This window comes from Triticum dicoccoides, chromosome 7B (genome assembly GCF_002162155.2).
Source record: "Triticum dicoccoides isolate Atlit2015 ecotype Zavitan chromosome 7B, WEW_v2.0, whole genome shotgun sequence".
NCBI classification, from domain to species: domain Eukaryota; kingdom Viridiplantae; phylum Streptophyta; class Magnoliopsida; order Poales; family Poaceae; genus Triticum; species Triticum dicoccoides.
In genome coordinates this window covers 216,744,471-216,761,386 of record NC_041393.1, presented here as the reverse complement: position 1 = coordinate 216,761,386, position 16,916 = coordinate 216,744,471, and the positions used below count along the sequence as shown (strand labels likewise).

At 42.3% G+C, this 16,916-nt stretch overlaps 1 protein-coding gene across 1 annotated transcript; it reads right to left on the bottom strand.

Annotated features, from left to right (window-relative positions):
* Nucleotides 1-960: 960 nt before the first annotated feature.
* On the bottom strand, nucleotides 961-8,268 carry LOC119340796 (nucleolin-like). Its single transcript, XM_037612708.1, has 9 exons — nucleotides 7,902-8,268; nucleotides 6,992-7,095; nucleotides 5,893-6,268; nucleotides 4,217-5,113; nucleotides 3,518-3,569; nucleotides 3,321-3,388; nucleotides 3,130-3,236; nucleotides 2,114-2,201; nucleotides 961-1,866 (listed from the first exon to the last, which is right to left on the bottom strand). Exons 1-9 carry the CDS (start codon nucleotides 8,034-8,036, stop codon nucleotides 1,603-1,605), a joined length of 2,091 nt encoding a protein of 696 aa, XP_037468605.1. The 5' UTR covers nucleotides 8,037-8,268; the 3' UTR covers nucleotides 961-1,602.
* Nucleotides 8,269-16,916: the final 8,648 nt, after the last annotated feature.

Below are 16,916 nucleotides of genomic sequence, written 5' to 3'. Positions count from 1 at the left end.
ACCCTACTCCTGCTTGATTATATTCGATGAGTATAGGGGGTTATAAGAGTTGATCTACCTCGAAATCGTAGTGGTTAAACCCTAGCTTAGCTAGCCTATCAATGTTATGATCCTGCCTTTGGTCTAAACCCTTCGGTTTATATAGATACCGGAGGGGCTTAGGGTTGTACAAAGTCGGTTTAACAGAAAAAAAACAGTATATCCGGACACCTAAACTTGCCATCTACGTATATGGAAGTCCCCATCGGACACGAGAGGTGGTCTTCTTCCTTTTGTCTTGACGGCCCATTAATCCGGCCCATATCAGATAGACCGGACGTCCGAAGATCTCTTAGTGCAGGACTCCCTCACCGCGACGGTGCCGACGGGAGGCAGAAAACCCTAGATTTTTTGAGGCGGCGACTGGCCAGAGGACCCCCGCGGGCTCTCCTGATCGCGTGCAGTCTCCCTCACTCCCTCCACCGACGTGTGTATGATCTGCCGTATCATGGGTTGGGCTTTGCCACAAGGCATAGCCTGAGCAGCTTTGCGTTTTTCTGTGCCTACGCATCCCTCAAAAAAAGAAAAATACTGTGCCTACGCTCAAACATACCGCAAGGTCTAACTTGTGCCCAGACTGTGATCTTGGAGTGCTTACAAGTATAGATATATGCGCATTAGTTTTTGCCCTTACGTCGGCCTGCCACTGCATACGAGGGCCAAAGCAACAACACGCAAAACGTGAATTGGTTCAGCACAGACGCGTATACACAATGCCATGCCAAAAAGACGGCATCCGAGTATACACTACTACAGCAGACTGATGAAGAACACAGATCAGCCAGGATAACTACGAAGCATACATAAATTCAGCATGGATGCTGCATGCCAGATAGCCAATTCACAACCAGGGTACAACTAGCAAGTTCAATTCATTTATGCATAGGGCAGGGTGTTCCAGAACGTTGTTACACCCAAATGTAAAATAATGTTCAGCACATAAATTAAACGAATGTTTAACTCGAATATATCAATACATAAGAAATGAACAAAAAACAGTCGGTTCAATAGGAAATAACACAGAGACATAAGACTACTTTTTTTTCTTTTTTCATCTTTTTTTGCCTGGGAAAGGGTCCAGAGGGATGAGTACAGATAAATAGGATGCTATACAGTCGGGGCTTACATTGACAAAGCGCATACGCGCTAGAATATCATGTCCGAAAACCGGTCCTCCTTTTGGTCAAGTCCGAAACCAGTCCTCACTGAAGCAACCACCAATACAACTTCAAAGCTGTAACTTATTTCGAGTCTGAGTAAGCCCCTTTCAGATGACTGATGAAAACTGCTTGGTATGACAGACTGATCATCGACAAGGGACAACCATCTCCAAGTATCCGCATCACAGTTTATCGAATTTGGACTCCGGGTCCCTTTCCCTTTTTTTTCTTTCCTTTTTTCCCCTTTTTATGTTCTTTTCCTGTTTAGCCTTTTTACAAAGCAGCATTTTGGAGCAACCATCTTGTTGTCAGCTTATTGGCCCTATTGTTCTCATTTAAACATGCTGGACAACTGGAAGACACCAATTGGTTCTCACTATGATCAAATATAACATAATCTCCCCTATGTGGCTGGTGGAAGCACCTGCTCAGCTGAAGCCAATGCCACACTCATGTCGGGTTTTGCACCTGCATTGGACTCGGTGCCTGAAGGCTCACGTTTCCACTGAAAACTTCTGGCACCTGCTTTCATCGGAGTATGCCCTCTAAATGAGCTACCAGGGAGAACACCCCTTGGGTATGCCATCCTACCCCTAGCATATGATGATCGACCACTACCAGGCCAACCATAAAAGTGAGCAGCTTCATGGGAGCTTCGCCTCACGACCTACGATATAGAAAAAATGGCATGAGTGTCATTATGCAGTGCACTCAGTACTCAGAAGCTTTCGCAATGTGTTCAAAGGCAACCCAAAAGGCTAACCAACAAAATAACAGAGTGATAACATGCTAACCCTCATGCCACGACATCTACAGAACGTCATAGTTACAAGGATTGTGTTCGATGTTCAGCTTCTACTTGAGTACCAAAACTACAAGTATATGACATGTTCAAAAGAAGGTAGCAATCATACCTTTAGAATGCGCGTCATAAATGATGTGCCATTCAATGACAGAGCTCTTTCAGCCGACTCTGTGTGTAAAAACTCGACATAGGCGGACCTGTGTCAGAAAAAAAACATTCAGCAATGCCTTTCAAGAAATAGAACTTTAGAGTGAAATAGCTAGCTTATTTTACTTTCAACTTGCTATTATCTTCAACTTAGATCCATGAACTTAAACATTCAACTTTTAAGATCCTTAAACTTCTTAACCCAGCTCCAGTCATAGCAATTCAAATGGGCATATACAATATGCTTTTCAAACACTAACATAAGCTACGACCTAAATGGTGGGTTCCAAATTGCACGCAAATAATCGAAACTCAAGAAAAGTATGACAGACTATGATGCGACTTGTTCTTTCCTCAGTGCCAGTAACTTCTACTCCCTCCGTCCGAGAATACTTGTCATCAAAATGGATAAAAAGAGATGTATCTAAAACTAAAATACATCTAGATACATCCTCTTTTATCCAATTTGATGACAAGTATTTCCGGACGGAGGGAGTAATAATATTGCTGATGAGGATGTTTGATGCGTCTATTGCTACCATCTACTAAATGCTACTCGCTCCGATCCAAAATAAGTGTCGTGGTTTTAGTTCGGCATCAAACTGGTCTTTTAATTCAGATACCAATCTACTGACAATTTTCCTTCCATTTTCTTTGCAGTATCCTCCTTTTGTGTACAATTTGCCATAAACTTCATGCTTCTGTTTGTCTTAGTACTGGTTTCAGTCTCAAGTAGTGAATCAAATTGACATGCACATCCACACAAGTCTTGAGACATTTTGACCCTAAATTAGCAGGAGAAGCAAATTAGCACCTAATGAGTGCTTCAAACTAGATATGCCAACATGAACTTCCACTTCACTTCTCCACAGCCACCATGCAATGTTATCTCGTGTAATGTGATGTAAGTAACAAGTAACTAATAGAAACATTAAAAAAATCTAATCGCTGTAACAATTATCATAAAAACAAACTAACCCTGTTGGCTGCCCAGTTGCTGCATTAGTAACAATGACTACTTTCAGCACTGCACCAAACTTGTTGAAATGGCGAGACAGAGAGTCCTTGGTGGCAGCAAAGTGAACCTTCAAACAAAATTGGCAGATAAACAGAAGAGTCTAATGACATATCACATGCAACAGAAAGGGAGATTAGAGAAGGATACTTACATTGCTAACATAGAGGGTCCTTGAATCCGCATCTTCTGTGGGATGGGCAGTGCTATATGAACTAGAAACTGCAAGGAACGCAATATTTGCTACATTAAATAATAAGTGGTATCCTGTAAAATGTGAAGCATCTTGCTTTGCATATTTCTTTGATGTATTACAAAAAGAATATTACAAAAACTAATTTTGTTACATACCAGATGTTGCAGACCGCTGTGAATCCTTTTGGACTTCTCCATGACCTAATTCCTGAGCAATTTTTACAGTCAGAACACATCTACCACTAGGTTCCTAATTCCTAAATAATCTATAAACATTTGCCAATGACCAAAATAACAGAAAAAGTAATCAACACCCTCAGCAAGAAACAGACTGTGGATCTTCTTTTTTATGAAAAGAAATATTCCATTGGAAAGTGCGTGCCTATGCCTTAAATTCAAGCAATAGTTGTATAATAATAGCTTTGGCTTTTCATTCAAGTTCTCATTAGTCACATGGAGATCAAAGCTGACTAAAGTTACTCTGCAAAAACAAGTAAAGCTGACCCGTTTAATCCAGTAGACGCATGTACCAGCAAGTTGCTGAAATAATATGTTTTGTTTTCACATGATGACCCCAGTGTTCCTACTGACATTCCATTCAACCCAAAATGGTAAATGAGTACAGCTCATCACTACCATGTATAGGGCCAACAGAAAAATAATGTCTGCTAGGATATGTGGTTAAATGTTAATAAGTTTACACTTGTTCAAATCTAAAACATAGAAACATAGATTATTAACACGGTCTTAGTTATGGTTCTTTCATAACTGATAATCAGAACAGGCACTTGCAAATGCTAAAGATGGTGCAATTTATCACAAAAAATTGCTTATTGTATGTATGAGGTGACTTACTTTGACATTAATAGCTGGAGAGGCAACATTAGCATTCATGGGTGTGATGTCCGGCTTCTCCACAACATGAACATCTTTTGGTGTTCCAAAATTTGGAGGTTCCACGGAAATGGGGTTAACTGGAACAGCAACAGTTTTGCTTGCTCTTATTGGTGCCGAAGAAACAGGTTGCTCCTCATAAGTCAAACTAGAATGCTTTGTTTTATTGGTCTCAGGTTCAGCGCTGCATTTTGTCAATGTATATTTCTTCTCCACAACATGTGAATCAGAACTTTGGTATCTAGTCATTTCATCATCTATGTCCGCATCCTCATCAGAGGTAGTATCAACATTCATTTCATCTTCCCCGTCTGCTATCTCCAGGTCTCCAGATATCTGCTCGTCATTATCATGCTGATCAGAGTCGTGATCATCTAACGTTGTAGCTGGTTCAAAATCATCATAGCCTCTCTTCTCTTCACGAGAACGAGATGGTTTATTCACAGCATTCCCTTGACCCAATCTACTGAACACACTTCCAGTAGATCTTGCTTTGGAAGAGTCTGCAGCAGCCTCTGCAGCAGCTCTAAGAGCTAAAGCGGCTCCAGGTACTTGTAGAATTTGCCTTTTTCTTTCTACTCTTTTATCATTCGGGTTGTCTGCAGATCTTTCTGATCTCCTGTCATGCAGGCTGTCTGTAGCTCTCTCTGATCTCCTGTCATGTAGGCTGTCTGTAGATCTTTCTGACATTTTACCATGCTGGTTGTCTGTGGATACCGTGGAAACAACAGAGCGTAGGCGCTTAGAAGATGGCTCCATAGAGCTGCTGGTTTGCTGTACAGCTTTTACAGCATCTCGAACGGCGAACTGCAGAAGACGACGGGAAGCACCAAGCACCGGACGAGAAGGCAGTTCTCTCTGGGCAAAAAAAAAAGAGAATTGATTGTAAATGACATATTGATTTCAGGTGGACAAAAGAAACATCTCAAGTGGAGTCCTAGTATATTGTTATACACATTGGTACCACGGCAATTTCCTCGTCCAAGTAGAATATAAAAATATTTAATGTGGTCGTACTGATTGTTTTGTCTATTCGGCAAGTTTCTCAACATTTTGCTCAATCAGTTGGTCTTAATAGGAAACAAGCCACTGTAGCTTATAAACGTAGTTAAAGCTCATATAAGCATATTCACGGGAAGCAAACATTTGGGTTGTCACTTGTCAGATACCGAGAATATTAGTTATGTGATGCAACTGTTGGAAAATGGAACGAAGCAAACCTAAAGATATGATTGTTTCAGCCACAAACTTAGACCTGAATTTTTGTCATACATTGTTATTGGTGATGTTAAAAATTGGAATTAGTAAATCTATATACCAATATAAAAAGACCCAAAGGGGCAGGTCGAATTAATCTAGGCCATCAAACCATGTCAATCCAATGACCTAGATTGCTCCAATGTTGAGCACTCAACATGTTCCGCGTGCAATTAATACATTGTCTTAAGTCTTAACAAGCTTCTTTCTAGTGATATATGTAGAGAAGCATAAATAATTAAACATTACGTTACAATGCAAATCAAAATTCAGACACACGCCATTAAAAAAACATAGCGAAGTAGACATTAAGGCCATTGTTGCAGACAACACGTTTGGTTAACAAAAGCGGAACTTCTATTAAGATTTTCCATACGCACCTTTGTTTGTTGTGGTTCATCCTCCCGATCACGCTTTCTGCCATTCCGTTGATTAGATGATGGAGGCTGTCGTATTTCAGTAGACTTTTGCAGCTTTTTCTCTTCTCCGTGCAAAATATCCGTTAGTACACTTCGAAGTGGAAAGTTTCTGTTGCCCTCCCTGCCAGTTCCTTTCCAATCCCTCTTATTCCGACTCCTGATGGTCGTATTTGATTCACTTGTGTGCTCAAGAGGCGTTTGATCTCTTCTCGCGTACACCTCAGGTGATTTATGTCTTCCAGATAGTTCTTTTGGGATTTCATCGTCCTTGTTCTCCACCTCCTGCTCTTGTGTTTGCACATACAAATGCAAATTTAAAGATAGATGATCCCACAGCCTATAAGGGTGTCCAATAGCGTGTTCATTATACACTTGACAAGATAATATGAATATCAATTACTTTTAACTGGAAATCTTAAAATTATTATTATTTTGTTGTTATAGTACGCAATAATAATCCAGCTAGAAAAACAGACTTTGTCACCTCTTCACAGTTGCAAGCAGTGTCACTGTAGTAGAATAAGTAACAAACTGACAAAAACTCCATGCAAAACAAAAAATCATTACTTTAAAATTCAATGTGTATCACACATTCGTAATGCTTTACAATAAACTGCGCACACCACTTAGTGTTAAGCACCGAACCAATATCAGAACTACAGAAAGGCTCTTAATTTAGCATAAATCCATATAAAATTCAAGTTCATATTCAATTTATCTTGTGAGAAACAAAAGAAGAGAAAGAGAAGAACAAGCAGTACTATTAACAGTGAACTCCTTTTCATTTATATTCAGTTAATTGAACTTGAGATTTAAAGGGCGATGAAATACTCTATAAACTATCTCCTCTTTTGGAAAGTTCCGTGTTGATTCAGTGCTGAAACAAAAGTAGTCTGCATGAACTGAGTCTAAAATAAAAATTTCTCTAGAGTCTATATAAGCATCCATAAGTGAATACTGAATGGTTAATGATTATACAGAATACTATGGAATAATATAGAGATTGGTCGTCTGCTTAGTTCACACAGAGAAATATAAATCACGCGTCAAGTGTACTAACCATGAAATAAACAATGCACTATCATCAACTCCTAAAAAAATATGGAGCTCCTTCCTGGCCTGGTCCTTGCGTTTTCCATTCCTGAGAAGCACAATAACGTAGTCCTGCACTTAAGATAACAACACAGGTCCACTTATTGCCCTCTCAAAAACATCTATCGAAGTAATAAAGCAACAGGAGAACGAAAACATGATGTTTAACTTCCCGGTGTGTGAAAAAAATGATACATGGAGACGATAACTGCTGGAAGAAATGTATTCGATGTCAAACTCACCCTATGCACAAACTTGTTCAAGGTTCAAACTGCAACGAACCAACATCATGCAGAAGTCAAGAACAGAGCTTCATCCAAACTTTAGTACTTCAAAGTAGGAAAGTACAAAAATTTGGTGTGTGTGTGTGTTGGGGGGGTTCCATGATTACTGAGCAACTCTGTAGTAGTGCTGAATAACTAAACCTTGCCTGGGAGTACACGGTAGAGCCCAGCAACAAACACAAAGAAGATTTCCTAGTCTATGATCGCCTTGTAAAAAGTCCCACCACTGGGGGGAATGAACCAAATATAAACATAATGTTCTCGGTTAACGAAACCGAGCGTGATCACAGGTTATTTCAGTGATTCTGGCCTGTTGCACTAACTGAATTCGCCTAGGCGAAGCACAGTGTAGTCTATATACGACTAGAAGGCACACGAAATTAGAACCGACAGTTGGCACTACATTGGCCGCAAATAATCAAGCAAAAGATGCGAACCTGCCAGGTCCTGAGACCTAACCGCGTCATCGGAGAGCAAGTGAAAGAAGCGGCACTAAACGAGGTAACACAATAGCACAAGTCGTACAACTACAGGCCCCAAGCACACACCGACGCGAAGGCCACCATGCAGGGGAGGGGCGGGGGGGCATCTTACCGCGATGGAGTCTTCGGGACTGCCCTCGAACTCACGGAGCTTCTCCCGCATGCGCTCGCGGAGCTGGTAGGCGCCGGCGTCGGTGAAGTCGGCCTTGAAGATGCGGCCGTCCGCGGCGAGATCGGCCGCCTCCATCGTGGCGGAGGCCTCCAGAACCCCTCCCCTTGCAACCCTAGATCCAGCCCGATGGGGTCCTGGTTCCGAGACGGGTGGGGAGGAACCGGAGAGGCGAAGACCTTATCCGCGCCGGTCTTGTGAAAGGAGTTCGGAAGCTTGGGCGGGGCGGCGGAGTTCGGCGAGCCGGGAGGAGGCGCCGGCAGCGCCTGGAGGTGGGGATATGGGGTTAGGCGACGGGACAGCGAGAGGATGCGAGATTTTATTGGGTTTTTGTTTCGGGTTTTATTGCTTTTGAGCGCATATGTTACCCGCCCAAGGGAGACGAATTACAGCATTTTTAACGCAGAAAAAAAAATACAAGAGTCAATATACAATACGGTAACCTATTTAAAATTTTGAAACAATGAATGGCAAATAATTATAGTATAGTTCTAACTCGTGTACAAAATACAATTGTGATACAATTGTTAGTGTTAAGAATTTTGCATGACATAAATAGATATTTTTTACTTGAGATTACATCTACATAGGTATAAAAGAAATAGGGAATGTCTATTGCGAGTAAGGTGGACAAGGGCATCACGCGCGACGCACCCATGGACATCTGGCCAGACAAGGTGCTGGAATGGAACCAGTTGGACACGACGTGGTGGATCAAGCAACAGGTGTGAACCTGCCACGTCTCAGCGCATGCGTGGCCGTTCATGTTGGATGCCAGCTTAAAAAGTATATTGCTTCGAGCATACACGTCTCTTATCGATGTCACTGAATGGGAAAATACGGGTGTGAGCAATTATTAAAAGGGTTTTGATGACACGTTGGTGAGGTCTCTCGGATTAAGACGATTATTCGGTCAGGTTACAAACGAATATCCATTGGTTCTCCAAGCTCAGAGCATCTCCGGCCATTCGGCCCCCCAGGGCGTCGAAAAAGAGCGTCCTGAGAGTGCTCCGGTGATAAAATCGGCGCTGGGGGCGGTTCGGCACCCAGCCGTTGCCCCCGGTCGCCCCCAGGCGCCGAATTCAGCCCAGCTTTCGACCCAAATATGTTCAGAAATGGCCCGATAACTGCGTGAATCGGCCCATATTTGGCGCGGTTCGGCGGGTTTCGGCGTGAATTTTCGCAAGCAACTAGGAATCAATTAGCTCCTCACATAGTTCGGCGTGTTTTCGGCTTGTTTCATCACATAAATCAAATAGTTCACTACAAATTATATCGCTTAACAAATAAAAAGTCAAGTTTCATCCCCATTCCCGGCCTCGCCCTTGAGCCTCCATAGGTGCTCCGCCAGATCGTGTTGCAGCTCTTGATGCACATGTGGGTCTCGGATCTCCTGACGCATATTGAGGTAGTCAGTCCAGTTTGCCGGTATCTGGTGATCAACTTGGGCAAGAGGACCTTGCAAGTAATATGGTTCAGTGTCAAACACTAGCTCTTCCTGCTCGGTCTCAATGATCATGTTGTGCAAGATGACACAGCAAGTCATGATCTCCCACAATTGATCTTTCGACCAAGTCTGAGCAGGGTACCGGACAACAGCAAATCGAGATTGGAGCACACCAAATGCCCGCTCGACATCCTTCCTGCAAACCTCCTAAATCTTTGCAAACCAGGCGTCCTTGCCTCCTGGCACAGGGTTTGAGATGGTCTTCACAAATGTCGACCATCTCGGATAGATGCCATCAGCTAGATAGTACCCCTTGTTGTACTGCCGCCCATTGACCTCGAAGTTCACCGGAGGAGAATGACCTTCAACAAGCTTGGCAAAGACCGTGGAGCACTGCAGGACGTTGATGTCATTGTGAGTTCCTGGCATCCCAAAAGAAGTGCCAAATCCAGAGGTCATGTGTGGCCACTGCCTCAAGCACCACACTACAACTGCCTTTGGCGCCTTTGTACAACCCCTGCCAAGCAAATGGACAGTTTTTTCATTTCCAATGCATGCAGTCGATGCTTCCAAGCATCCCAGGAAATCCTCTTGCTTCATTCTGTGCTAGGATCCGAGCAGTGTCTTCCGCATAGGGTGTTCGCAAGTACTGCGGTCCGAACACTGCCACCACTGCCCTGCAGAACTTGTAGAAACACTCAATGATGTGGACTCGGCCATGCGCCCATAGTCGTCGAGTGAATCACCGTGAGCTCTGTATGCAAGCATCATCATAGCTGTCGTGCACTTCTGGATCGAGGTGAATCCAGGTGTGTTGGTGCAATCCTTCTTGCACTTGAAGTAGTTGTCGAACTCCCGGATGGAATTCACAATCCGGAGGAAAAGTTTTCGGCTCATCCGATAACGGCGCCGAAATGTTTTCTCACCGTGCAATGGATCGTCGGTGAAGTAGTCCGAGTAGAGCATGCAGTAGCCTTCCAGACGATGTCGGTTCTTTGCTTTCACCCGCCCAAGCGTCGAGCCACCTCGGCGCGGCTTCTCACTGCTTGCGAGCAGGGCGGCGAGGGCGGCAAGCACCATGAGATGCTCCAGCTCCTGGACATCGACATCGGCTTCCTCATCCAGCAACGCCGCGAGCGCCTCCTCATCTTCGGAGTCCATCGCCGGGCCGGGCAATTCACCGATCACCTTGTGGGCGAGGTGGGCGCAAGCCCGCCGGCGTACAGGCCCCTACGCGGCCGGAGCGCCGGAAAAGGTGCCGGGGCGGCGGCGAAGAGGCTGCCTTGGCGGCGCTCCTTCTTTTTCTAGGCTGGAGACGGTCTACCTAGCTGCGGCGGGCGGTGGTCGGTGCTGGGATCGGCAGGGTGGAAGAGGGTGGCGGCTGAGCGCGGGGGGCAGGAGAGCGAATCTGGGCGGGTGGATTGACTTTTCGCCTGTCTATGTAGGCCCAGGAACACTTTTCGCTTGCGCCGGAGCCCCCAAGCGGCCCCAGTGCGTCGGGTTTAGCCTACGAGCGCCGGGCGCAAAAACGGCCCGAGCTGGCGGAATTCGGCATCCTGGGGGCGCGACTGGGCCGATTTTTCGGCGCCGACGCAAATAAATCGCCTAGGGAGGCCTTCCTGGGGGCGCGGCTGGAGATGCTCTCATACTTTCTATGTTGGCGTGTGTGTGTGTGTGTGTGTGTGTGTGAAAATGCAAGGACATTTGAGATAATGCATTCTAACCATCCGTGAGGAGTCAAGTAACTTTGGAAGAAAATTATATCAACAAACAATTCAATGCAACATAATGGTCAAGTGTACTACAATGTACACCGCTCATGATCACCCGAGCATAGGAGCATAGGCTGATTCAGTAGTTGGCCTTGTGAACCAAAGTCCTGGACTGTTAGAGTTAGGCCCGTGTATAGGAGTATGTCTCATAATTATTAGTGAAATTTTGGGTCAAAATTAGGTTCGAAATTTGAGAGGAGGGAGGGGGTTAAACCGGGAAAGGGTAAGCACAATATACAATACAACATTATCTCTTCAATCATTGCATATGGCCTTGTGTACTTTTCAAAGACGAAGGCTCAAAATGATCTCAACTTTGAATTCACAAAGCTAGCAACCAGCTGGGGAACAATGAAAAAGATACAAAGTGATGTGCAGATAGCTGACAAACTACAAACAAATATATGGGGGCCAAGTCACAATTATACCATGATGTCGACGAAGTCCTCCACCGTGAACTGACCGCCACACAAAGACACGAGCTGAACATCGAGAAGAAAGAACAACCGATATGTGAAGAAACGTCGTCGTTGGCTCCATGAGCTATAGCCGACTTCGTAACGACCGTATCCATCTCCGGATGGGGGCTCCTGCACCATTGCCTTGGCACCAAAGAAGTTGTTCCACCAATAGATGAAGATGCTCACCCGAGAGCTAAGGTATGTGCCGACCCCATAGCTGTGTGGAAAGACCAAACCAGAACAACAACACCATGCTACGCCGAGCTCACCAGAGGAAACTTCGCAATAACCAGGAATATGCACGCAAGGGGGGGGGGCAGAAACTGTGCGGCTAGGTTGCATATGACAAAGCATCAATGAAGGGGCGACAGTCGAGACAGTGTTGGGAACAACACCTAGTCGGATGATAAAGTACCAATGAAGGGCAGTGACAGAGCATATTTTCGTCAGATCCCTTGGTAGGGGTCCCAGCGCAGCTGGAAGTCATGGATCGGAGGTCACAGAAGGGGTTTTGATACGTCTCCAACGTATCTATAATTTTTTTATTGTTCCATGCTGTTATATTATCATTCTTGGATGTTTTACAGTCATTTTATAGCAACTTTATATCATTTTTTGGGACTAACCTATTGACATAGTGTCCAGTGACAGTTGTTGTTTTTTGCTTGTTTTTTACTTCGCAGGAAATCAATACCAAATGGAGTCCAAACACAGCGAAACTTTTTGATGATTTTTTCTGGACGAGAAGACACATGATGGGCCAAGAAAGTACCTAAGGGGGGCTCCGAGGGGAGCACAACCCACCAGGGCGCCCCTGGGGGCCCGGGCGTGCCCAGGTGGGTTATGCCCACCTCGGCCGCCTCCCGCACCGCCTCTTTGCTCTATAAATACCCCAATATTCCAGAAACCCTAGGGGAGTCGACGAAAATCACTTCCAGACACCGCAAGTTCCACAAACCACACATCCAATCTAGACACCATCACGGAGGGGTTCATCATCCTCATTGGTGCCTCTCCGATGATGCGTGAGTAGTTCATTATAGACCTACGGGTTCGTAGTTAGTAGATAGATGGCTTCCTCTCTCTCTTATGATTCTCAATACAATGGTCTCTTGGAGATCTATTTGATGTAACTCTTTTTGCGGTGTATTTGTTGGGATCCGATGAACTTTGAGTTTATGATCAGATCTATGTTTTTATCCATGAAAGTTATTTGAGTCTTTTGATCTCTTATATGCATGATTACTTACAGCCTCGTATTTCTTCTTTGAATCTTTGGTTTAGTTAGGCCAACTAGATTGATTTTTCTTGCCATGGGAAGAGGTGCTTTGTGATGGGCTCGATCTTACGGTACTTGATCCCAGTGACAGAAGGGGAACCGACACGTATGTATCGTTGCCATTAAGGATAACAAGATGGGTCTATTTCTACATAAATAGATTTTGTCTACATCATGTCATAGTTCTTATTGCATTACTCCGTTTTCCCATGAACTTAATACACTAGATGCATGCCGGATAGCGGCCGATGTGTGGAGTAATAGTAGTAGATGCAGGCAGGAGTCAGTCTACTAATCTTGGACGTGATGCATATATAATGATTGTTGCCTGGATATCATCATAATTATTTCAAGATCTATCAATTGCCCAACAGTAATTTGTTTACCCACCATATGCTATGTTTCTTGAGAGAGGCCACTAGTGAAATCTACGCTCCCCCCGGGTGTCTTTTTTTATATTTGCCTTCGAGATCTATTTTTATTCGCTTTTATTTTCAGATCTATTAATCCAAAAACCCAAAAATACCTCGCTGAATTTTATTTGATTTTATTTGCATCTATCAATCTACTACAATTAATCTCCCGTCAACTCGCCAATTTCTGGCACCGTTACCCGAAAGTGATTGACAACCCCTTTAACACGTCGGGTTGCAAGTATTTGTTCTTTGTGTGCAGGTACCATTTATGTAGTGTTGCTTGGTTCTCCTACTGGTTCGATAACCTTGGTCTTACCACTGAGGGAAATACCTACCGTTGCTCTATTGCATCATCCCTTCCTCTTTGGGGAAATACCGACGTAGTTCAAGCCGACATCAAAAGAAATTTCTGGCGCCGTTGCCGGGGAGGATCAAGTCACCAATTTTTGGCGCCGTTGCCGGGGAGACATCATCAACATCTACCAGGTTCCTAATCACAAATCTCATCTCCTTGCAATTTTCATCATTTGCCATTTGCCTCTCGTGTTCCTCTCCTCCACTTCACAAAAATTTGCCGTTTTATTTGCCCTCTTTTTGGTTCACCGATTTTTCGTCAGATCTGTTTTTGAGTGCAATCTTGTTGCATAGTCATGATGACTCAAGAGAACACCAAGTTGTGTGATCTCTCCAATACCAACAACAATGATTTTGCACTCCGGTTGCTCCTCCCGCCACCAGTGCAGAGTCTTGTGATATTAATGTCGCTTTGTTGAATCTTGTTATGAAAGATCAATTTTCCGGTACTCCTAGTGAGGATGTCGCGTCCCATCTTAACACATTCGTGGAATTATGCGATATGCAAAAGAAAAAATATGTGGACAATGATATTGTGAAGTTGAAATTATTCCCATTTTCTTTGCGAGATCATGCAAAAATTTGGTTTTCTTCTTGGCCTCGCAATAGTATCAATTCTTGGGATAAGTGCAAAGATGCTTTTATTACTAAGTATTTTCCGCCCGCGGAAATTATTTCCCTTAGGACGTAAATCATGAATTTTAAGCAACTTGAGCATGAACATGTTGCGCAATCTTGGGAAAGAATGAAATTGATGCTAAGAAATTGTCCTACTCATTGTTTAAATCTTTGGATGATCATACAAAAAATTATGCGGGATTGAATTTTGTTTCTAGAAATCTTTTAGATTCCACCGCGGGTGGTACTTTTATGGAAATTACTTTGGGTGAATCCACTAAATTGTTAGACAATATTATGGCAAATTATTCACAATGGCATACCGAAAGAGCTCTTACTAGTAAAAAAGTTAATTCAGTTGAAGAAATTTCTTCTTTGAGTGAAAAAGTTGATGCTCTTATGAAATTGGTTGCTAATAAAAGCGCTCCTATTGATTTTAATGATGTGCCTTTGTATACCTTGATTGATCAAAATAGTGATGCCGTGGATGTGAATTTTATCTCTCAAAACAATTTCAATAACAATGCTTATAGAGGTAATTTTAATCCTAGGCCTTTTCCTAATAATTCCTCTAATAATTATGGTAATTCCTATGGTAATCCTTCTTATAATAATAATAGGAACACCTCTGATCTTGAGAATAATATTAAAGAAATTATCAATACTCAAAAGGTTTTTAATGCTACGACAGAAGAAAAATTGAATAAGATTGATGACGAGTCTAGAAGTATTGATAGAATTTCTCATGATGTAGAAAATCTCAAGATGAAAATTTTTGTGCCTAAGGTTGAGGAATCAATTAAAGCTTTATATGTATCTATGGATGAAAGTAAGAAAAGAACCACTATGCTTAGAGCTAAAAGAGAATTTTTAGAAAAAGCATTTTCTAGTGATTGCTTTTTTCAAAAAAGTGGTGAAGACTTAAAATAATCGGTGTTTATCCTATTGATTCCTTGTTTAGTAAAATTAAGATTGATGAAAAAGGGACTGAAGAAGAGTCAATTTTAGCTAGAAGGTGTCCCGATAATTTGGAAGGTGGAAATCTTGTTGAGAAAATTGATAAAAGTGGGTTTGGAGAGGTCAAAACTTTAGCTAGTGATATGCCCACTCTTTTGGATTACAAAGACTTTAATTATGATAATTGATCTTTAATTGATTGTATTTCTTTTTTGCAATCCATGATAAATTCACCCTATGATTATGAACAAAATAAAGCTTTTACTAAACATATTGTTGATGTTATGATGAAAGCTTTAGAAGAAAGTTGGAATTAGAAGTTTCAATTCCTAGAAAATTACATGATGAATGGGAACCTACTATCAAAGTCAAGATTAAAAATTATGAGTGTTTTGCTTTATGTGACTTGGGTGCTAGTGTTTCTACAATTCCGAAATCTTTATGTGATGTGCTTGGTCTTACCAATATTGAAGAATGTTCTTTAAACTTGCACTTGGCGGATTCAACTATTAAAAAGCATGTGGGAAGAATTAATGATGTTCTTATTCTTGCAAATAGGAATTATGTGCCCATAGATTTTATTGTTCTTGATATTGATTGCAATCCATCTTGTCCAATTATTCTTGGTAGACCGTTTTTACGTACTATTGCTGCCGTGATTGATATGAAAGAAGGCAATATTAAATTTCAATTTCCACTAAGGAAGGGTATGGAACACTACCCTAGAACTAGAATTAATCCACCATATGAATCAATCATGAGGGCATCTTATGGATCTAGAAACAAAAATGGCAATACTTAGATCCTTTGCATTATGCCTAGCTAGGGCATAAAACAATAGCGCTTGTTGGGAGGCAACCCAATGAATAAAATTTATTTTTGTATTTTTATTTTTGTTCTTGAGTGTTCGCACAATTATTCCTCTTTTATGATTGTGTTTTTCGTGTTTTAAATAGTGTTTGCAAGCAAAGCCTTTGGGATCATGTTGGGTGATAGTTGATTTGATCTTGTTGAAAAACAGAAACTTTTGCGCTCAGAAAAATAATTTTCGTAAATCACAGAAATGTGTTTTTGCTCTGAATTTTTTACACAAGATTGATATACAAATTGCTCACGTTGTCCTAATTTTCAGATTTCTTGGAGTTATGGAAGTATACGAAGTTCCCTGATTACTACAGACTGTTCTGTTTTTGACAGATTCTGTTTTCTTTGCATTGTGTGCTTATTTCGATGAATCTATGGTTTTTATTGGAGGGTATACGCTATAGAAAAGTTGGAATACAATAGATATAATGCAAAAATAAAATATGAATGGGTTTGCAACAATACTTATAGTAGTGATTTGCTTTGTTATACTAACGGATCTCACGAAGGTTTTGTTGAGTTTTGTGTGATTGAAGTTTTCAAGTTTTGGGTGAGATCACGATGGATGAAGGAATAAGGAGTAAGAAGAGCCTAAGCTTGGGGATGCCCCATGGCATACCAAGCTATTATCTAAAAGAGAAGCAAGCAACTAAGCTTGGGGATGCCCTGAGTGGCATCCCCTCTTTCTTCTAACGACCATTGGTATTTTACTTGGAGCTATATTTTTATTCGTCACATGTCATGAGTTTTGCTTGGACCGTCTTGTATGATATGAGTCTTTGCTTGTTGT

Bases quoted from the DNA above. Each gene is read 5' to 3' on its own strand.
- LOC119340796 (XM_037612708.1), bottom strand. From the start codon at position 8,036: ATGGAGGCGGCCGATCTCGCCGCGGACGGCCGCATCTTCAAGGCCGAC. The intron at 7,096-7,901 runs GTAAGATGCCCC...TCTTAAGTGCAG, and splicing joins GTCCCGAAGACTCCATCGCG to GACTACGTTATTGTGCTTCT. The intron at 2,202-3,129 runs GTTAGTTTGTTT...TTTCTGACACAG, and splicing joins GCAACTGGGCAGCCAACAGG to GTCCGCCTATGTCGAGTTTT.